General features: G+C 42.9%; 1 protein-coding gene across 5 annotated transcripts in view; it reads left to right on the top strand.

Moving 5' to 3' along the window:
* The window catches only part of LOC6596472 (protein sickie), a 215,444-nt gene that overhangs the window by 142,013 nt on the left and 49,974 nt on the right, over positions 1-23,457 (top strand). For all 5 annotated transcript variants that reach the window (XM_026987762.1, XM_026987758.1, XM_026987761.1 and 2 more), the window contains 3 exons: positions 6,064-6,191; positions 7,237-7,345; positions 7,962-9,581. In XM_026987762.1, the coding sequence (XP_026843563.1) occupies positions 6,064-6,191; positions 7,237-7,345; positions 7,962-9,581 (1,857 nt within the window). The remainder of the gene's footprint in view (positions 1-6,063; positions 6,192-7,236; positions 7,346-7,961; positions 9,582-23,457) is intronic.

The following is a 23,457-nucleotide window of genomic DNA, read 5'->3' as shown; positions in this document are numbered from 1 at the left end:
CTTCCAAATCCAAAAGATTTAGTGTCAACAGAACTGTGAATGATCTTTGACTAGAAATGTAATCGTAAATACGTATTTCCATTTATCTGGCAGAATTTTCTAAAAATAACCCAGAAGAGATGAAATCGTAAACGACAGAAGAAACTGCAAATTATGTTTTATATTTAATGACTCTATAAAGAACTTGAAGACTTATCCCCTATTTTAAATGTCTGTAGTAATTTATGGGCTTTGTTTTTTTTTAAATGGGATAAATCATTTATTAGTATATTTTAGTGATAGATTCTTATTCCTTATGAAATTATAATTTAAAATATATTTCTAAAAGGTTTCTCAATATATATTTATTCTGAATATATTTATTCCTACAAATAATATTTTTAAAGGTATTTAGAGACTGTATTCTGAAGATTCATTTTTTTTATATACAAAAAAATTCTTATAATCCGTATTAATATTCTTCTTGGAATAATCCTCTATGAGATGTTCCTCATCAATTCTACCTCTAAAAGTAGCTTCTACTCTTCCAAAACCATCTTCCGCTCTAGAAATTCGCAGCTGTTTTCTAGAAGCTATTTAATTTTTAAAGATAAACCAACAAACGAGTACATTTCATGCGGTAATCCATTGATTCTGGGTTTTGAAAGAAGTCGTCTACTCTCATAAAGCGAGTGTGTCACAAACCGCCCCTTAAAAAAGGTGTAATTTCTAGCCCATCCCCTAATGATACTCTACTCCTTGTACTTATATGGAGGCTATGTGCGAAACACACACAGAAAGAGTGGAAGTGGAAGCTGCTACTTGAGTTTTGTGGCAAGTGTTGGAGGAGAGCCGAGCCTTCTCTGCTGGGCCTTCAGAGTCCCTTTAGCTTTTGCCACCACTTGATGATGTAGCTTCTTGTTTGTTTGTTTGGGGCCACTCTCCATTTGCGGCTGCTACTGCTACTGCTACTGCTGTTTGCGGCTTGTTTGCAACATGGACTGTGGCACAACCTGCTGCTGCATATTTAAAGATGTCAACCGCATCGTCCCGCCGCACCAGTCAACAAAAGGTGGCAGGCAGCAGCCATTAGCAAGCAACAACATCTTTGAGTCCAGTCCCCTCCGACGCACGTGTGTTTATTACCAGGTGGAATGGGGCGATTGCCTCCCTCCCTCTAGAGGTTGGAGCGGGTTTCCATCTGCCCCCCAGATAGATAGAGAGAGAGAGAGAGAGAGAGAGAGCGATAGAGAGGAAGGTTGAAGGGCTCTAGCAGACGCTATTAATTGTTTCTTGTGGCAGAAACACAGCAGCAGAGCAGATGCTGCACAGCTGCAGCTGCAACTGAAAGCTGAGAAAATGCGTCTGTCTCTTCGAAGAACTTTTCGCTTCGTCTAATAACTGAAAATCGTGACTTTATGTCTGCACTTGAAAATGAAGACAAGAAAAACACACAATACCCGCCGTGGCTTATGCCATGGATATGGCTATCCATAGTGCATCACTCCCCACTCTCTCTCTCTCTCTCTGGAGAATGGGAGGGGTTACACGACTCTCTTGAGAATGAACACGTTCACGTTCCTCACGTTGCATATCGCATTTCACACACACATTTCTAGTGTCAAAAGACATTGTGACATGGCTTTTAGTAATGAACAAAGCTCTAGTATTTACGATGATGATGTGTCTAAGGCACAGGCGCTTTCCACCTCCCCAGAGATACTTTCCCCACAGCTCTAGATATTTCTTGAAGCGGGTAAACTAATCGGAGAGCAGAGCGCAGGCTTATTCTTAATTTGATTTTAAAGTTCAACATGGAAAGGCTTTTAAGAGAAAAGCAAAAGAGTTGGAAAGGAAACTTCCTGAAGTCTCACGTTTTTCCGTCTTCCATCTAAAGATATACTCTCTGTAAGAAATCTAACCATTTTGTTGTTCATTTAATTAGAAACATAAACATTAGGTTACATATGTGGCGTGTCATGCAGCAGAGCCCCTCGGTTGGTCTGGTCACTTATATCTAATGGATTTGCCATTTAGTCATGGACATACACCACACGACATGGACTCTACCTCATCCCAAAGAGTTCTCTTCGTTGGTTCGGCGGTCTCTGAATAGCTCTTTAATTCGATTCTCCACTCCACTCCTTTTGGCCAGCATATCAATGGCATATAATTATGCTTATTACCAGCCATTCAACACCTACCCACAACAAAACCTCTCAACGGAAACTGCACAAAACACTCCTATAAGACGCGGTGCCTGACACTCGTCGTCTGCCGACTGGTGCCTCAAGTTGTGTCTTGGACACAAAACTCCCATAAATTCTGGTCAGACCCCAAGACAGTGGATTGTTTTTGTAGGCTTCTCTGCTGCGGCCAGCGGGGCAAAAGCTGCTTTTTCCACTGCATGAATCTGACGGCTGGTTGCGGTTTTCGGGATAGCGGTGCTTCGGTAGCCAGCCAAATTGCTGTGGCAAATTTATGAAAATTTGACTGCCAAAAGCGGTTTTCCCCAAAAGGTTTTCTGGGTTAAGATACAAGTGAAAATGATTGTTTAATGGGTATTCAAAGTGCATCATATATCTATGGCTTGAAGGCAAAAATATATCTGTAGATAACTGAGGGAAAGTTTCTCTCTCCCTCAGACAGCATCTCTGCGACCAAAGGGCCCCTTCGGAGATTGCAAGCTTCTAACCATAAAAGGGGCAGGCAGACGTTGTAATAAAAGCGAAAGAAGCCGCTGCATAAAAGGCAACCTGGCAACCTCTGGCAAATGACCAAAAATGGTCAGAGAGCCGCCGTGGAGTGAGTGGACGCTTCTCCATGGCCCCCTTGGAATGCAACGAACGGCTTCGAGGAGCTTCGAGGAGGAGAAGAGAGTCTCGCAGGGCTTTTAGAAGCTGTTGCCATGACAAATGCAACTCAAGTGACACATTGTATGCCTCGTAAAAGCACTGAGGGAAAAGGAATCTGAAATGGCTTATTTTCCCTCAGTGTAGAGCAAAACTAATGGACAGTCCCCTTCCCAAGAGGAGAAGGAAGGTAGTACCTTTTTTTGCCCACTGTTTTTCATATATTTATACAAAAGGCATCGCCACAAAGTCTCCCCCCGACCCTCAAACGTCACACGGAAATGTTTAGCGACAAAACTGCGTGGGCCGTGGGGCCAGGCAGGGACCAGACCCAGACCCCAAAACACAGGTGAATGCCACCAAGAGGCAATGCCAGAATCCACAAATGCAGCTACACGAGTACGAGTGCGAGTGCGAGCACCGGTACCAGTGCCAGTACGAGTATTATGAGCCCCATACAGACGTCCTCTCTGAATGAGGAGTCGTCTGCAGCCAGCAAAAAGGTCAAAGACATTTGGCAGCTGTTGCGGCTGATGCTGATGCTGATGCTGCTTCTGGTTTTGTGTGCAACATCTGATTCTGTGAATCTGTGCGGTGCTGTGGAGCTCCTCTCCTCCAGAGCTACACAAATCAAAAATGCGTACTAAAGACGTAAATTCAATTTGCGTGGAAACTAAATAAAGAGATTGTGGAGGCGCCCCAGCGCACATCTCTTTTGACATGTGACACCTGAAAGATGCAAAAAGGAAGATACGAGTATGTAGACACAACAGGAGATGCATGGTAGGGGAGGTGCAAGCGGAAAGATACAATATAATGATACCAAATGCATTTCTGAACAGTAGTTACACAGAGGATGCTATAGCAAACACCGTGGGTTGCCAGAGAAGTACGGAATGAAGAAGGGAAATGCTAGTAAAAGATATAAATGCTCCGAAGATGATGCTCTGTGGCCAACAAATGACTCAAGGTCGTTCATGAAGTACAAGATACAAACGAATTGCTCATGAAGTTTGTGGCAAACAAAAGATAAAAATGAATCTGGTGAATGGTTAGCTAATTTTATCCCAATGGTATTTGTTTAGTATATTTTTCTACTATGTTCTGGTATTATGTCTAGTATTTTCATGGTATGCTTTAGTTTTTATATTTTATGTGTATAATTTTTATTAGATATTTTTATTCCATTGGTATTTTTCCAGTATTTTATGGTTCTGGTATTATTTCTAGTATTTTCATGGTATTTTTTCATCTTCTTGTGTGTAATTTTTAGTACAGTAAAGTTTTTAAAGTATTTTCTCTGCTATTTTTCTATTAATTTGTTTTTACTTTTTAGAAAGTGTCTATTTTATAATTTTTGGTATTTTTAAATGTTTTTAGTATTTTGCTAATTTGTAGTTAGTTTTAATAATTCCTAAGAATCTCTGAATTCCCTAAGAAATGGCTTAAAAAAGACACTTATGATGATTTTAAGATACAAATGTATCTCCTATCTCTTACCCCGAAACTTTTCACTCGAACCTCGCTGACATGTGCCACCTCTTCAAATCACAGATACGTCTGAGCTACCTCTCAATATCTGTGTATCTTTTGACTCTCGCAGACAGACAGACATCCATCCTTTCAGGAACGAAATAAACCCGGCAGACGTCTTGGGCGAACAATAAAATGCAAATAAAATAATATGAAAGTAATTTTGAAATTTTTACCAAGTTTCGTGATGTTGTTTGTCTGTGCAATGGCGGGAGGGGCAAATGTCTCTTGAAGGAAGCCCTAAGGAAAGGTAAAGGATGGGCCCTGCTCCAGGAGAAGTCTGACATGAGTATTTAATTTCCTCCAGAAAAGAGCAAAGGAGTACAGGACGCGTCTTTCCAACTTCATTTTGTCTGTCAGTTTTGTTCTTCATTTTTTCATGTCTCTGTTTTTTATTAATTTAATGCAATTGTTACCCGTTCTACAGCCTCGACTGCTCTTGACGGACTTATTAATGGCCAACAGCAGTGGCAGTGGCTGTGGCAGTGGCAACCATAATATACATTTGTATCTAAGGGCTTTGTCTGGCCCCCCCCCCCCCCCCCCCCCGCCGTCTGGAAGTTTATGTTCGGGCGCGACTTATTAAAAGTTATTTCTCTTTTTTATTTCGCTCTTAATTTGCCTTTTTAATCAGCCTTATGACTAATTGCGCGGAAAACTGAAAGGAAAAGCTATGGAAAAGACTTAGTGGAAGAAAAAGGACGAAGCAGCCAGTCGTTGAGATAATTATCTGTGCTGCAAGTGAGATTTAGTAATCTAAAAGGAAATTAGTTGCAGAAAGTTTTGCCAGTTTTGCCGTTTTCCAATTTGGTAATTGTTTAATGAGTATTTTCCCGCTGGAGATTCGAGGGATTGTTTCTTTTCTTTGTCAACTGAAATCGAATTTAAAATGTAAATGAAAATACTTGTATAATTTGCATTTAAAGTCCAATCCAAAGTCAAGTTTTTGTCCCCAACATAAAGATGGAATTACCATTTGGAAGGACAATTACGCGCCAATCAGCGAATCAACAATTGTCCCCCGGAACTACTACCGCCACTACGCGGCTCGGCTTATGGCTCGACAGACAGACAGACGGACACAAGTCCGTATAATTGTATAATTTGCATTTAAAGTCCAATCCAAAGTCAAGTTTTTGTCCCCAACATAAAGATGGAATTACCATTTGGAAGGACAATTACGCGCCAATCAGCGAATCAACAATTGTCCCCCGGAACTACTACCGCCACTACGCGGCTCGGCTTATGGCTCGACAGACAGACAGACGGACACAAGTATCTTTATCTTGTATCGCAATGATATGCAAATTTATGGGCACACACTTCAGCTTTCGCATCATAAAAATATTTATTGCCGCAAAGTTTTTTACGGCTCACAAAGGGGCTTGCCGCATGCCGCTTGCTGCTTGCCGCTTGCTCCAGCGCGGAGTTCATTAATTTATAAGTAAGCGTAAAATTATTTTTAAAAAAAGTATCTGGCAGATACTTGCACGGCTACGGCCAAGAGCCATGCAAATGAGGCCCTCAGACAAGCTGTTAATGTTGACAGGACGCCCACAAGCTCTGTCATAAAACCTCATAAAGAAATATATTTATAAAATCTGTAAAAAATTAAATGCTACATTGTTGTTATTGTTGTTGTGGTTGGAGTTCTTTATGCAGTTTTGCTAATAAGATATTGTATCTCTGTTTTTTGCAGACAAATAGCCCCCGCCTATAAGGTCAATGGCGGCACTGCCATACCACTGCCGGCCACCGTTATGGTGCAGCGTCGCTGTCCACCGGATAAAGTGCGTCCACTGCCCCCGACACCAAATCATACGCCATGTAAGTATCATCCATCCCCCCTCCTCAGGGGGTTCATGGCTTTATGGGAGTATGGGAAATTTATTAAAAAATCCATTAAGCCCTTAACCACCCTTCAAAGCGTGAGTCCTGCAGGGGAGTCTCCTGTTGTTTGCTGGGAATAAACAAATTTCAGGTCCGCAGAGTCAGAGCAAACAACCCCCAGGACCCCTGGACCCCAGGACGCCAGGCACTGCACTTAGCTCTCTCTCTCTGTCCTCCAACTCTCCACGAAGCTTAGCCCTTTCCATGTGGAGTTCTGACCGAGATTTTGTGTCATTTGGAGGGCGTTTTTCTCCATTCTCCCCGCAATCAAAGCTCTCTGGGGGATACTTTTGGGTTTAGAATTCTGTATGGAAATCTCTTGCGATTTGTGGTTAAGGTAACTGCATTTTTCAATTAATTATGTAGATTGAGAGAGAGGCTGTAAAGTTATTCAACTTTATGAAACTTCATAATTTCGAGAATAGAACCAAATTGATTTCAAATTTGTGTTTGCCTAATTATTCATTAAATTCGTAAGAAAACTAGTCCAAAACGTTTTTTTCGAGGCACACAAGAGAGCACCAGTTCAAGCCCGAACTGAAAACCAGTTTCCAGCTTAAAATACTTACCTTTTCTGACCCATTTCTCAAAAGGGGTTTCTCCTTTCTTTGTTAGTCATATTTTTAGAGCATTTCGAATGATTTATACACCGATATTTGGCTGGTTCTTGGCGCAGATATAAATCTCGGGGGCGCACAGAGAGAGAGAGAGAGAGTCTCCGTCCTCCGTCCTCCCAATCTGTTATCAGCCTCACGCACGGCAATTAATTAAGTTTAATGTCCGCATTGGCCTTTAGCATTGATTTATTTCGTTGACTCCAAGAGGAGTCTCCGCCATCTCCGCTCTCTGCCTTCCCCTGACATTTACTATAAGTGGGCGCCATCCATCGTGTGGGCTATGGTGTGGCGTGGTGTGGTCTGGTGTGTGGGTTAACAGTTCTTTAAAACACGTTTCTTTATCCTTCATTTGTTGTTCTTTTCAGCCATACCGGGACTGGGAAAGAGCGGAAGTGATTTCAATACGAGCCGTCCAAACAGTCCGCCCACCAGCAATCATACAATCCAAAGCCTCAAGAGTGGCAATAACAACAGGTAAGGACTCACGGGTAGGAACAGGAGTTCTATCTGGGGCTATATATCTTTGGAAATTTGAACAGTCGGTGAATAAAGTATCGATATTTATCATGAAATGATATCTAAAATGTGTAGATGGATAGAAATTTGTCATTGCACTTTTAGAAGTCAATCATTTGGTTGCTTTGCCCCATAAAATTGATTTTTACGAGCTAATTTAAAACTGATATATTTGGGATTCAAATTAAATTGTTATCGGTTTTTATCCTACTACCTTCATTCGCTATAGATTTATTCCTTTGTCGTCGTTAATTGATCAATATTATCGATAAAAAATGTATAAATTATGCGAATTTCATCAGGAAATCGTTGTTCACGATATCGAAAGGTTTCATTTCTGAAAAAAAATTACCTATTTATATTTATAATATTTATCGATTTTTCGATATTTGTTCGATCTAAAGTCGATATTATATATGCCAAAAGCAGTATTTTGCTACAAATACATATTTACCATCTGTGTCGAGAATTATAGAAACTAATCGTTCTGTCTCGATACAAAATCGATATATGCCAATCGATTAGTAGCTCCAGATTTCCTCTAATTAATCGTAATTCTTCTCTTTTTCCCCAGCCTACGTCCACCGAGTATCAAGAGCAACCACCAAAGCGGAATACCCTCCCCCAGTAGCCCCCAGACGACGGTGGCTGCGGCAGCTCCCCAGAAGCACTCGATGCTGGACAAGCTGAAGCTCTTCAACAAGGAGAAGCAGCAGAATGCAGTGAATGCGGCGGCGGCGGCGGCGGCCAACAAGTCGCAGATCCAGCAGCAACAGTCGAAGCGCACCTCCTCCTCGTCGGGGTTTAGCTCGGCGCGTTCCGAGCGCTCCGACTCCAGTCTGAGCCTCAACGATGGCCACAACTCGTCGCAGCTGAAGCCCCCCAGCATCAGTGTGTCCTCGCAGAAGCCCCAACAGAAGCACAACACGAAGCAGTCGAAGCTGCTGGCGGCACAACAGAAGAAGGAGCAGACAAAGTCGAAGCTGGACAAAAAGGAGAAGAGTCCGGCCCGCTCGCTGCACAAGGAAGAGTCCGGGAATGAGTCGCGCAGCTCCACGATGGGCAGGGCGGGCAAGAGCTCCCTGGCCAGAGGAGGCCTCGGTCTTGGCCTCACGGTGGAGAAGAATACACTGAAAACATCGTCCAAGTCCTCGCTGCACTCCAAGTCCGAGTCGAAGAGCTCTCTAAAGGGCGTCGGAGCCCAGCAGCAGCAGCAGCAGATGTTGCACAGTCCGAGTGGCACGAGTCTGCCCAAACCCATTGCGGCGATCAAGGGCACAAGCAAGCTGCCGGCCCTAGCGGGAGGAGAGCTCCTGAAGCGGGAAACCAGCGACATATCAGCGGCCAATCAGGCAACGCAGACCACCCAGAACATATCCACCATATCCGTGCAGGAATCACAGCAGCAGCCACTGCCTCTGAGCACCACTACACCACATATCCTTAAGGGTCCAGCGCCACCGCCGTACTACGCGAATAGCAGTCCACCCTCACACATATCACAAGGACATCCCGGCATGGGAGGATACCTCAGTGAGCCCAGCACTCCCCAGCACCAGCAGGGGATCTACGCGAGCAGCAGCGGCAGTCGTCTGCCACCGCCCAAGACGGCGCTGAGTGCCCCCCGGAAACTGGAGTACAATGCAGGACCCCATATCCTGTCATCGCCTCCCCATCGAGGGGCAGGTCTGCAGCGTCCGATGCCCAACTCTGCCCCGAATACACCCACTGCATCGCCGAACAAGTTCCACACGGTACCCTCGAAGATTGTGGGCACCATTTACGAGTCGAAGGAGGAGCAGCAGCAGCAGCAGCCCCAGCAGACAGGCGGATGTTCCGCAGGAGCCTCAGTGCTGCCCATGAGACCCCTCCTGAGGGGCTACAACTCCCATGTGACGCTGCCGACACGTGGAGCCCGCGGTGGCCACCACCATCCGCATCCGCCTCAGTCGTATCTGGATTTCTGCGAGTCGGATATAGGGCAGGGCTACTGCAGCGATGGCGACGCCCTGAGGATTGGCAGCTCTCCGGCCACCAGTCGCTATCAAGACATCGACAATGGCTATCTGTCGGAGGGGAGCAGCGGCCTGAATGGATCGATCGGCGGATCCACTGGTGGTGCGGTGTCCCACGGAAAACACTTTCTCAGAATGATGAGGGCCAGAACACCGCTGCCAACAACCATTGAAGAGAGGTGAGTGCTACTTTTTGATTGTTTTTGGGGTATATTCCGAAAAGGTTTACCCAGAGAGTACAGCAATATCTCTCTAATCTATGGAATATCTTTCTTTTCAATGAGTGGTGTGTGTTTCCGAAGGTAAAACCATGTTCCTACCATCCAAGTCGCTTCCATGACTCATGTGACAGCCGTCGCTTCTGCTGGAAAGTGGAGAGCTGTAGAGTCGACACCAATGAGTAATCCAACCAGTAATTGCCGTTGTATCGCTTCGGATTGCTTCCAAGAAGTGGCAGCAGCGCAGCAGCAGCGCAGCAGCTGCGCCTCCATGTGGCGCATACTCTGGCGGCCATAAAAACCGAATTGGAGGGGCCTTTGCCGGCTTTTGGCTTTGCCTTCAGGCCTCAGTGCATTTTGAATGGTTTTTTGTGTCATTTGTTTTAACATTTTGTTGCTGCTTTCTTTTGCGGTCGAGTGTTGACTGCGGCACGCACCATTTGGGCACACTTTCGGTGTCAGGGGCACATCTGCACACTTAACTGTCTGTCAGTCGGCCTGTCCTCCTGGCCTCCTGTCATCATGCGATTGTGATTGTGAAGCAGTTAATTGCGAGGCCCGGCTCTTGTGGCACCTTAACAACTTCCTGCCGGATGCAGGACTCCCCATCGCCTGCGGTGTGACGAGTGGAAGTATCTTCTAGTATCTCCACTTGAGGGATGCGGGAAACGAAACTCAAATCCAGAGATCAAATTGCCAATTTGCATAAAGTCCACTCGATTGTTGACTGCCATGTTTCCTGGTTCTGGGACCTCCTAGTGTCGTGGTGTCCCGTGTTCCCTCCTGCCTCCTGCTGTCCCATGCCACTGTCTGTGTTTGTGGCATGTCAAATGTCATTTACAATTTTGTCAACAGCAGACGACTCTTGACTCTCGACTCTCGACAATTGACAATGCTCTTCGCTCCCCTCTCCCCGTCTCATCACCTGTCGAACGGGGGCTATTGATTCACATATTCAGCCACCAGAGACGTACGAGTGCCCCGTGGATATCCCATGGATACGAGTGCGAAGCTGGCACTTGAGACCCATCACAAAAGGCTGGAATTTCCTTCATTGACAAGAGGGGTTTATAGGTTTCTGATACGAAGGAACAAGCCATTGAAGGTGACCAAGAGCGAGAGGAGATTGGGGAAGGAAATTATGGCCCAAAGTGGCTGCAAGTCGAGTTTTCTTTTTGGTGATATTTCTTTAAGTTTTAAACCATAACAACAGAAACTATCAAATTGGAATATAATATGAATATCATTTTAAAAAACGGGAGCTCTTATTATTGGATTTTCTTTATTTTCATTACAAAACAGTGTTTTTTTTTTTTTAATTCCAACTGTTTTACATGTTTTAGATCTCAAAAGGAATTTGAAAATTAATTTTTTGTATATTCCATCTGTAGAGCAAATATATACTGTCTTAAAGTAGTAGGATATATATAAATAAATATATAGAAATATATATTTGGTCTAGAAAGATTTAAATTTGATAAATATTTTGTCTGGAAAGATTTTCAAAAATATAGAAAAATAATCCTCCTTGAACTCCTTGGGGAACCCTTTAACAATTACAGGCCTGAGCCTCTTTATATCTTATTATTTGTATTATTGCCAGCTTCACATTCCCTAAATAAATGCTCTTCTTATTTAATATTCATGCAGTCACTCATTTATTCATCTATTTAGTGATTAGACATAACCAAATGTCCACAAAATATCTGCGTCTGCCTCAGCCCCTTTTTTCCAGCATTCAAATACAGCTGTTGCTGCATAAAAAACACCATTCCATGCCATTCCTTTCCATTTCTTTCCATTTCATAGGGCACTTGTCAGAAATGGAGCTTTGTCCATAGCCCATAGCCTCCTCCTCCGGCCACATCTCAACGCATTTCATTAAAAAGCGCTTATGGACTGGAAAAGGGATTGGGAGTGTGGGAGTTTTCACATTTTCATTAGGTCGCGGTTCTTCCATCAGCGTGCCGGGCCCCGTTTGATCTGTGAAATTAATGCAATGCCATGGGCCATGGGCCATGAGCCATGGGCCACAGAACGCAGACCGCTCGCTGATGATGATCCCTCTATAAATAGGAACAGCTGTCTCGAGGCTGTCATCGAAGCCCTGCTCTAGACGGAGAGTGAGAGAGTGGACACCCACTCTAGCGGGAACCTTCTCCTCCTCCCCCTCACAGAGAAAGATCTGACCCTCTGATGCCTTCTGAGCCCTTGGTCACGTACTGCAGTTGGTGGAAAAAATGTTTTGTAATTGAATTTTAATGCACGCCGCAACCTGTCGCATTAGTGTCACGCCCAAAGGAGGGCCGTTTCAGGGGCTGGGGCAGGGGCAGAGGGAGCTAATCAGTTGCGGTGCAGACACCTGCAGGACATAATTTGTGAAGCCCAACAAGTGCAAAAAGGGGAACCCCGGCAGGACCAGGAATCCCAGAAGCGGGCTTATGACGCCTCGACATGACTGCCCCGCCGAAGGCAGTCTCCAGTTTGCAGTTGTCTGGCCATGAAAGTAAATCAAAACGCAGCAACGAGCAGAGGAAAGTACACCCCAAGGAAGCAGACAGTTGGGAGGTGCATGCCGCACAGACAGGATATCGAGACGGGGAACGGGCAACTCGGGGACTGCCGACTGGTCGCCGTACACATATGGCGGCTGGTTGCACGACTGACTGGCTTTCTTCCTTTGCTCTTTGCTCCTCTCTCTCTAGTTCTTTTATTTAATAACGCATTTTTCAATTCATTTGATTTATGGCCGAGGCGTGTGTTGCAGCCATTTTCACACACAGTTATCCCCCGTACTTAAAGTCCGTAGACCGCTTAAAGGTGCCGCCACATTTTCCACAAATTGAAAATACATTTCGCCACTCCACTCTCTCTCTCGCTCTCGTGCGAATACAAATTGTTTTTATTAATTCAATCCAGAATTCAGTGAACCAAAGGCCTGGAGCGAGGGCTAAAAGTGTCTATCCTTTCCACCTGTTTACCCCCCACTCCCCGATGACCCTCTGACCCTGGCCTGTTGTCCGTTCGAGTGTTCCATGGCAACCGGAATGGACCTTGTCGCCTGCCTCATTTCGATATGCCACTCCTGGCCCTAATTTTTTTCATACTCATACTCATAATTTTTTCGGGCCGCTAGTGGAGTGCCTTTCTGCCGTTCGTTAAATGAACTGGAAATTTCGGGGCTTATTCAATTTGGGTGTCTCCCGGACTCCGGTCTCTCTTGTTCGGATTATGATGAAACATATTTATTTTTTATTGAATGAGGCAGGGGGCAGTTGGGTTTCGATTTTGTAGTGTTTTTATTAAGTATACATCATTTTGGTTAGGGATAATGGGGATTTCCTTTTAGTTTTCATAGCTTTCGAGCCCCTTTGAAGCCTTTTAAACGAGGGATACTTCCAAAACTCATATTGGCTTTTTCCAATATGCCATATTTGTATGGTTTATCGCACGCCTAGATTGGGCCAAAAATATATTGTACAGCTGGCTAGAGAAGTTTTCAGAAAAATTAGTTATACATTTGAATTTTGCGCCAATTTTTCAGTTTCATTGCAGCCAGGTTCTGTCATGCTAGCACAGTAGCGACACTATGACATGTAGCGGTCGTTGATGGAACTAGTAGCAAAGAAAGGAAGAGCTGCATGAGCTGTAGATGGCGCTGTTGAGCTCGCAACATTTGCTTATCAACATTTCTTACTACCAGTGACATTTGTTGCCAGCCAAATTTCAATTCAGCGCAAAATATAAATTATAATAAAAAGTAATGAATAATAATGAATAATATGAATATGAATAAAATATGAAAGCGACAGATCTGAACGTTCCCATGCAGCTATAAGTTATTTTCGAATATTTTACTAATTTATGAAACAAGAATATCAATAAATATGTTATATTATTAGCAAAGAAATATTCATAAATAGAAAATTCATAAAGTCATAATTTATAATAGTCCATAAATGAACTACATCTGCTGCTGCCTCTGGGATTAACACATCATCACAGCCACGTTGCAGTTTTCCATATCATATGGATAAAACCATCAAACAGATTATACTGCAATTTTCCCCCGTACTGTCTGTCAGACACTTTTTTCCATCTATTTTTTCCAATCGAATACCCGGCATTGCATTGGACCGAGCTAAACAATTAAAAGCAACTCAAAGCAAAACAAAGCGTGTGGCAAAGCATTCGTAAGCCTTTAAGCCATAACTGACCTTTCCACATGCCACGACAACACAGCAAACACACACAGATACACGCATACAGCTACAGCCGAACAGATAGAGATACATTCGTCCATACATATATTTATATGGGGATCGAATATGCCCGAAAGCGTCTGTGCTTCTGTGTCTCTGTGGCTTGGCTGCGATGTGTGTTGGATTCGTTGGCTTAATCGTTTTCCAATAACTTTGGCCAATAGCTGCTGTGCTGCCACATTCTTGTGCTTTTCGCAATAATTACTAACGTCTGAGGCGTTAAGTATATTTTGGGGGATTTTCTTAGACCACACTGAGAGAAAAGGTAAAGAAAAAGGTAATGTGGTCATCAATTCAATCAGAAACCTGTCTCGTTTTGAATATCTCCGCTTAGACTGTGCTGTTATGAATTTATCAGTCGGAAAAACAAATAAAATATGTCATAAACACATCCGTTTTGTTGGGAAAACCTTAGAGGATCTAAACATTGACGAGAGATCTTGTCTCTTTATAGCTGATATATACACCTAGCAAAGATCTACTCTTTTGAATGTCAATCCATTTTAAATAGTTCCGCTTCTATACTCTAAGTTTTCCCCTCTGTATTAGTGGTGTATTTGTATCATTAAGGGAATCCAGGAATCCCAGGATAGGTATTTTATTAACCCTTTAAACCTCGCCTTTCCCCAAGTATTTCCTTATTCTTTGCTGAGCAAATTCTCTAAAAAAAGTTCATTTAAGTTTTGCCTTGAGAAAAACTGTTTGTAATTTATCCCATTTGCCAATATATCTTTTTGATATATTTCTGTGCTGTCTCCCCCTCCACATTCAATAATTATGATTTTAGCAAGTGCCATACGATGATTTAATGATTGATTGGGGGGAGGCTACTCCCCCATTCGAAGATTAATGATTATGGAACACATTTATTGTGGAAAAAGTGGGAGAAATAAAGTTCTTTGGTGCTTGGAGAGCCCTGTGCCTGCCAATTAGTTCGATATTTCCTCAACAAGTTTTTCCACCAGCAGCCAATCAACAACAAATCAAGTTTTCGCTTTTCATTCACCAAGCACCCAAACCCACAAACACCCCAACACACACCTGCCCAACAATTTTGACTCTGTTGGTTTTTCTTTTTGGAAAATTGGCTTGGACAAGAACCAGCCCGCCCTTGGCTCAATTATTTTTGATGGCGTTGTACCCAAAAACCTGGTCTATCGAACGCCCAAACAATGCGAAATGCGAAATGTTAAACAAGTTTCAGTTTTTTGAATGACGGCCAACACTGAGGCACAAAAAAGAGTCTCGTCGCGCGTTTTTCGAACTGCAATTCTCTCTTAAGTTGCTTTCGAGCTCTCTCTTTCGGTTGAAGACATTTGTTGCTTTTAGCAGACAGTCTGGCATTCACAGGGAGAGTGAGAAAGAGAGGGATGGAACACCCCTCTTGCGAAGGGGTGTGCGGGGGCGTGTGGACTTTTGACATATTGAGCAATGAAATTCCCCTGCTTCTGAGCCGCGCCGCCCAGTAGCATGATTCACATATCATATGGAAGAAAAAAGTGCACCAAAAATGTGTGTGAGGGAGAGAGGAAGGAAAAGCCTCAAAACAGGAACTAAGCGGAAGAGGGGAATGGAATAAATTAATGAAATATTTATGGGACTCTTTTCGGTTCTTTTGTGACAAGAAAAGTTTCCTTCTGTGGCTAGGGAGTGAAAAAGTTCACCAAAGAATTCTGCATTCCGTAGTTTTGCAAAACTGGGAACTTTAATTAGCAGTAATTAAGGAGTTGACAGAGCTTTTGCTTATAAAAAGATCCCGAGAAACAGACGAGGGATTTATGGTAGAGGATTTCTATGGAGTTTGGTTTAGTTCCTGGTTTATGTCTAGTATTATGTTGAAAAGTGTGTAGCAATGTTGAAGAAGGAAGAAGGAAATGAAAAAATATTTCTTGTGGAAATGGCTTTCAAAAATAACAAAAATTCAGTATATAAATATTATCTTTTATGTCATTAACTTCCTATGGAAATAAGAATCTTAAATCACAAAACTAACAGTTTTTTATGGGTATGGATACTAAAAGATTCAAAGTATAAAGTATTCTGCTTGGTTCTCCTTAGAAATTTGGTAAAATTTGATCATCGGTAGTGGGTTTCAAGTTTTTACATAATCGTTTATTTAATAACTTTATGTGCAGAACACCTACCATGTTTCAATGATATAAATCTGTATGTTATCTACTCAATTCTGGAATAATGTAGCTATGAAATACAGTGTTTAACAATCTATAAGGGAATCAGAGATTCGTTTCACTACAAAAGAAGGTTTAAACATTCGAATCTTCGAATCAGTGCGGAAAATCGTAAATGAGACCGATTGATTTACAGTTTTTAATAATATATATACATATATATATATATATAATAATAAGTTTTGTACTAAACAATTCTTAAGTTACGAATAGAGGTAGTGCACTAACTGCCAGGGCTATCGGCTCGTATAAATTAATTTATTCCAATGATTTTCAATGACTTTTTATACGAATAAAAGAACGTTTTTCTTCTTGAATGCGGAACATTTAAGATTTTTAAATATTACCTCCAATTTTAGTTTATTTACTTTTAAATTTTAAATAAATTTCCTCTTCTTTTTATTTTACTTTTAATTCTTAAATAAATTTACTTCCCGCAAGAAGCGCTTTATCAACATTTAAAACGAAAAGTTGATCTGAAATTCATTCATGCATTTCCTTGGCCCAAAACCTTTGCACACACATCTCCCTGCCTTAGGTCCTGCCCCACCCAACGTTTGTCTCCCAACCTTCATAAATAACCAGGCCCGGGGGCTGCTTAACTATTAAACAAGTGCGTGGCCTGGCCTGGCCTGGCCCGAAAGGAAGGCTGAAAACAAGAGGCCCAAAGGCGGAAAAGGCGAAACAGCTCGCTTCAGTCAACAGAGAGACACAACACACAGGTGGGCGGGCAGGTGTCTCCGGACTCTGCCACCTCTGTCTTTGCCTTTGCCTCATGCTGCATGTGGCAGCAGCAACACACCTTTTACTTTCAACAGACAAAAACGCCGACAGTCAGACTCTCTCTTGGCCCGAGTTTTCCTCTCTTTTCACGCCGCTCTTTTGCCTGCTGTTCGAAACGGTTCTCTTCTTTCGAACTCTCGTGGATTTTCCACAGGCACAGCACGCCAGTGGCCGTGCGGCAGTGGCGCAACCCCAAGAAACGTAAACGTATTTGGGCACTCGGGCATTGCGGTTGCCACAAGAAAATGCTGACGGCAGAACGAGAAAAGTTTCGTCTTGAAAATATTCCAAGAATATTTCAAAGAATATTTTAAGTATTTTTAAAAAATGTTTAAAATATCAGACAGTGTTTGAATAAAAGTTTAACTTGAAGAGAAATAAATATAGAAGAAATATAATATGGATTAAATCTGTGTGTTGTTTGTGGAAAAGTGCAATCAAAGTGCAAAGTTTCGAGTGTGCCACAAAATTCTGGCAATATTTCTGCTGCCTACTTTGCGGCGTGTTTGTTTTGTACGGATATATGAGTGCCTGAAACTTGTTCAATATTTGTGCAGTAGCATACGGTAAAGGTAAATGTTGTTTAATTAATACGAGCCTTGATTTCTGGGGCAGGGAAATGGCAGGCAAATCGAGGAGCACCAACGGCTGTGATGTGATGTGAAGATGTCAATGACTGTGTGATGTCCCTTCGTCCCCGAGGGGGCATTCAACTCTAGGCTTTTGTTTACTGTGTAGTGTGGAACTCGATCTCCATCCTGCTGTTTGTGGATGTCCTGCAACTCCATGTCTCCCTTGGATGTGTTTGTGTTTTATTTGTCCTTCTGTTTGTGTGGAAGTTGTGTTTTGAAAAGGGAGAGGGTCATAAAAAGGCGGGGTTCGGGAGGGCAAAGGTAAAACAAACAAACAAACACACATTCGAGGAAGGGTTCGTCCCCGTCAGCGCTTCGTTTCAGTCTGCTGATCCTTCGAATCGAAAGAACTTCACTCAGCCTCTGTCCATCAGCTGTCTATCAATTTCAGCAATTACTTTAAATGTCAGACGGACATTTCATTCAGCATCTCCGGCCAATGGCCATAAATCTTTGCGGCTAGGAATATCCCAACCTCAAAAAGGGGACATAAAACAGCAACAGGCAGGACCTTCCGCCTGGATTGCTGTTTCTATGCTCTCTCCAGCTTTTGGGATAGAATTTACAATGAGCTAAGCGGCTTTGGGCACGCGCCATCGACTCCGAGTACGAGTACGAGTAGGAGTAACCACCGCAGAGGGGGTTAAGCGCGGCTAAGCCTCGTGTCAGGCGGCGCCACATGGGGGTCTGAGGCTTCATCCGAGAGCAGACGCACAGATGAACCAACGTCAGAGTCGGAGTCACAGCCAGAGTGAATAAAGTAAATGTGAGTCCTTGGTAATTTAGTAGTGGATTCGCCTGAAGATACAAAAGTATCTAAGCAGAAAATGTAATGAATATTTGGGCTGGGAAATTAAGGATGTGGGATTATGGGAGACAAATAAACTTTACAGAGGGTGAGGATTGCACTGAGAAGCAGTTATTGGAATGGATTTTAATGTAATCCCAAGAGATTTGGCATTTAAAATATGTTTTAATTAAGGAATTTGGAAGGAAAACAATAAGTTTCCGGGAGAATTGCCTTGGAAATTTCTTTGGTATATGAGAATTCAGTGAAATGATCGGGGAACACAGTTTCATTGGCAATTTATCTGTCGCTTCTGATCTACAGACATCTCACGCTCTTTTTTAGACAGAAAACTTCCTTGGACCTGGAAAAAATAGGAGTATTTCCTTTAGAGAGCGCTTAAGTTCTTAATGAAAAACCTACATATATTTAAGGTGTAATATTAAAGCTCCTTTGAGACTATTTGCCAACGATTTGAAGAATATTTTATGGGTTGAGTATCTTAATATCGTTCCACTTGTGCGTCGATACAAAATATTTTCACTTGCTAAGAAGTATTTTTTCAGACTTAAAATGAAATGAAAGCCTTTGTTGTTTCAGCGATCCATAGTATAATTTAAAGACCCTCTTTTCCAGCCCAAAACCCACTATCTGCCGATACAATACTCCCCTTCTAGATAAATCAAGCAATGCCTTTCCCCTAATCTCTAGAAGAACTACAACAATCACTGCCACACCTTATCCCTCGACTTCGCCTTGGAGCTTCATTAAAGTGCAATGAACTTGGGGGTTACGTGCCCCTTCTCTCTCTGTGTGTGTTTTGCCCTCCTTTAATTTGGTTTTGGGTTTGGGCCTTGTGCAACCCTCGTGCCTCGTGCCTTCCGCCTTGGCCAAAATGGCACTTAATTTAATGTTAAATTTATGTAAGACAGTCGGAGGCTAATAAAAACGCCTCAAACGCCGGGTCGCTGGTTCTAGCTCTGGCTCTGGCATATATACAAGTTTTATAGAGCGAAAGAGAAAGAGATTCACACTATTGTTTCGGGGGAAAGAACAGGAAGAAAACACTAGCAACGGGCTACGGGAATGCAGGACATGGCCAGGATACGGGGAGGCCATGGGATAGTGTGGTATGGAAACGGCCGTCGCATAAAATGGGTTAAACGAGTTGGCCTAAAAACGCAGTTGGAAAACGAGTTGCCGCAGTGGCAACTGTCAAGTGGAGACCAGCAGAAGACCACAGAAGAAGCCGAAGCAACGGCCACACAAATGCCGCAACGTAAACGTAAACACACACTCTTTTGCATGATTTAGGGCCATACGGAAAATGGCAATATATTTAGAGGGGAGAGAGAGTGAGCACACGGGAGTTCCTTCAGGATACTCCACATATTTAGCCCCTCAATTATGGAGTATGGAGGAGGTGTGTCTCTCATATGGAAAATCGATGAGGAAAATGTGATTAGCGCAGCAACGAGAAGCAGCTCCGGGAAGGCAGCACCAGTAGGCGGTTCCATCCATTTGCGTGTCTTCCATCTTCAATGAAGTGGCACCCCCCCCCCAATGCCAGGCGAAGGACAGGCGGAGGAGTAGAACCAATGACAGGCGGAAGAGCAGGCGGACAGGCGAGTGGAAAACTACAGAGTAACTTAACAAATGAGTTTATTAATGAGCAAACTAAACCGGTTCCGAGAAAACGGACAGATCCCCGACATACCTGACATCAGTGGGTGGTGGTGTTCGGGAAAGTTTACTTTTACTTTAAGTTCAAAGGTTAAAACTGAAGGGGAATTAAAAAGAGCACTACTCGTGGCCGTAGCACTTTGTTTTTGATGTATTTGTAATAGAATAACTTTCTATACAAAGCAGTATCGGTTAAAGGTCGTCTATTCATCTTTCATCTCAAGGAAAACTTTGGAAAAGAGACTTCTTTAGAGGTCACGCATTGTACTCGGGAAAATGTTAGTTCTAGGTAGGTTTACGTAGCTCTTTTATTTGATATTTTGTGGGAAGATACACCAAGCGAAAAAAGCCCTGCGCAACGAATACTTTTACTTGGATTCAAAAATGTATTCCATTTTATTTGCCCAGAGAGAGTGAAAACATTAAAATGGAAGTTTCTCCACTTAACCTTTGAAAGTTAATTAGGAGAGAAATTATTTATCTGAATGAATTTCATATTTAAATTAAATATATTTTAAACCTAAATTAAATATTTTAATATGTAAAAGAAATATATTTCAAATTTAAATTAAATATTTATATATACATGTAAATTAAATATATTTCATATTTATTTTTGTATATTTCGGTTGAGTATGTGCTGTTATAAAATAAAAGTTGTAATACATTTTTCTAAAATCAAAGTTAGTTCTAGCTAATTTCACTATTTTCGTATTTTAAAAACCGAATATTTTATGTAAATATTGTTTATTGTTTTTCTCTCAGCGTGGCTCTATTTTCGTGAAACTAAGTTCTAAGTTCCAAGCACTTAATAAATTAAGGTGTACCCTTAGAGACCTGTTCGTAGCTCTCTTTTGGAGGATAAGATATGAAGATGAAGATATTTCTTAGTCGATTTTTCCTTAGTTCAAGTTTAGTTCCCCAAAAATCAGCCATTAGCAGTTATATATCCTTTTGGTTCCAATCTGTTTACATATTTAAACAATTTCCTCATTCATTTTCGTTTTCAACATTCCCTTTGCTGCTGCATGTTTGATATTTTTCGCCAATTTTCGCCCAATTAAATGGTTTGCATGCCTCCAGCAAACAGCCGGAAAATCCACAATCCTTTTGTGTGCCCCAAGAGCCGGCAGTCGGTAGCCGGGACGGGACCGGTTACGGGTCTTTTCATTTATTAAAACTGTCAGCGAGCGAGCGGCAGAAGCAACAAGCAGGCAGGAGGCAGAAAAGGCGACAGAAAAAAAAGGAGGGGACGGAACGACGACTGACTTATCGGCGCACAAGAAGGACCGGAAGGAGCAGCCCCCTCCCACTCTCCCACTCGGCCCAGAGTCGCACACGATAACATTCTATGAATGGAATTCTGACAGCTTTATGGGCGTTACAAGCGCATTAATAAAAGTGTCGAACGTGGAGGAGGAGACGGAGGCGGAGGCGGAGGCGGAGGCAAAGGCATGCCCCAAAGCCTCGAGAGATGAGTTGGCACGCAACCTTCAACTGTGTGTGTGTTTTCGCCGAGTTTTTCGCTGTTTCTGCTGTTACGCTTTTGGCCTTGTGAATGGCATTCGACACTCTCGAGTGGCAAAAGGAGGCCTCTCTGCTTCTTCGGACTGTGTCAAGGATTACAAGGGATAGACCCATCCATAGAGAGGCAGGACTCGCTCTTCTCCCCTCCCTCGTAATTACAAGAAACAAAACAGAGAAAAACAAAAAGAGAGAAAGTATTACACACTCACACCAACACACACACACACATCAATTATGCAACCGACAGTACGTCCCCCCAAGGAAATTCGTTCCATTTATTCTGCCTTTTTTACGAGTCAGAACAGAGCCTGTCGTTCATGAATTATGGCCACCATGAAAGTGAGTCCTTTTTGCGAAAAATAAAACCTAAGAAGTTAAAGCCTTAACTAGCCCGAACGTCGGACACTTTAGTCGGGACGAAGGGGGCCACTTTTCCAGCAAATGAAAATTCCCGCACAGCAAAACTTTCCACAGTTTGAGCGGAGAAAACGAGCGAGTGAGTGGCTAAAGGAAACGCAAGAAACGACAAACGAATGCAAATTAAATTAAGCACAAAACTTTGTTAATATGCTAAACAAAAGTTTATGCCACATCGGCAGCATTGCCAGTGGCAGTGGGGGCAGGGAGAGGGAGAGGTGCCTCTAGTTACAGATTTTTAATTAAAGAAGCTACAAATTACAGGACAACAAACCAGAGGCGACACGGACCAGGCGGGGGGTCAACGGGAGTAGTTACGGAGATAATGTAGCCAAAGAGATGGAGAAACAAGAGTGCAAGACAACTGAGAGACAGAGAGCTGCTTTTCGACTCGATTTTCTACACGAAAACGCCTCAAGACTCCACTTTATCCATAAGAGCACTGAGAAATTTACCTGAAAAGAGTCGTTTATTTGTCCTTGTTGAGTTGTTGAGCCGCTTAAGCTTCAGATCCACTAGGAACTATATATCGTTGTGTTTTTGTAGATTGGATTATAATTCCCTCTACCATATTCTATCTACTCTAGTTCCCATCCTGGAGATCCGCTATATCTAAGTTCGACTGCATTTGGATTGTCTTTTATTCAGATTAGTTATAGTTTTCCTCAAATATCAGTCTGAAATCAATCTTTCCTGCATCTGCGAGCCGCCCGTCATGCGGCATTTCCCCTCGGTCGGTTGGGCTGGGTTCCTGCCGGCATTCGACCGCCTGACAGGCTTCCGCTTGGTGTTGCATTGCAGTCATTGCATATCCACATAGAAAACACTTTTCCTTTTGGTAATTTCTCGCAGAGAGAAGTTTTCCATTTCCTTTTTGGCAAGTACTTTCTTTTATTTCCTTACCTTTCCGCCCATCATCATTAGTCACACACAGCGCTCCATCCACTAAGGCTGGGGTGTAATGGCTGTAATGCCTTGTTTTTGAATTAGGGTCAGGTTAGAATTTTAGCCAAGGACCTCGAAATTCCACGCCTAATTATCGTGCATAAAAAGCCAGGCCCGAAAGGACACCAAACAGCCATCAGCCCACAAAAAATTTCACAAGAGAGAGGGAGCGAGAGGGGGAGGCAAAAAACTGTCAATTAGAAGCGTCGGCAATTACGCGAATATGTTGCCACCTCTGAAGCACTGTGGCACGGCTCTCCACCCTCTAAGGCCAGACCACACTCTGTCCTGCTGCGCGGCATTCCGTACTCCGCACTCCTCCCTGGGCCCGCCTCTTCTCCCTATTTACGAGGAGTACACTTTTCATTTAAATTGAACGAACACGTGCTTTTCGGCCACGGCATAAATTAGCGCGACTAAATTAAAAGTAAAACACGAACATAACGGGAGCAGGGGGGTAGTTGGGAGAGAGAATATATACCAGAAATAAAAATACAAATATTAAATGGCTTCAACACTAAAGCGCAGAGCCGGCCTAACCGCTTGTTTATGGCTTTTCGCTTTTGTGTTTAGTGAATAGTTACCCCGGAAAAACGAGAGGGTATGATGCTT

This window comes from Drosophila persimilis, unplaced genomic scaffold (assembly GCF_003286085.1).
Source record: "Drosophila persimilis strain 14011-0111.01,24,50 unplaced genomic scaffold, DperRS2 tig00000124-arrow-pilon, whole genome shotgun sequence".
Lineage (NCBI taxonomy): Eukaryota > Metazoa > Arthropoda > Insecta > Diptera > Drosophilidae > Drosophila > Drosophila persimilis.
Note: the sequence above shows the minus strand (reverse complement) of the source record. Positions and strands in the feature narration are given on the sequence as shown.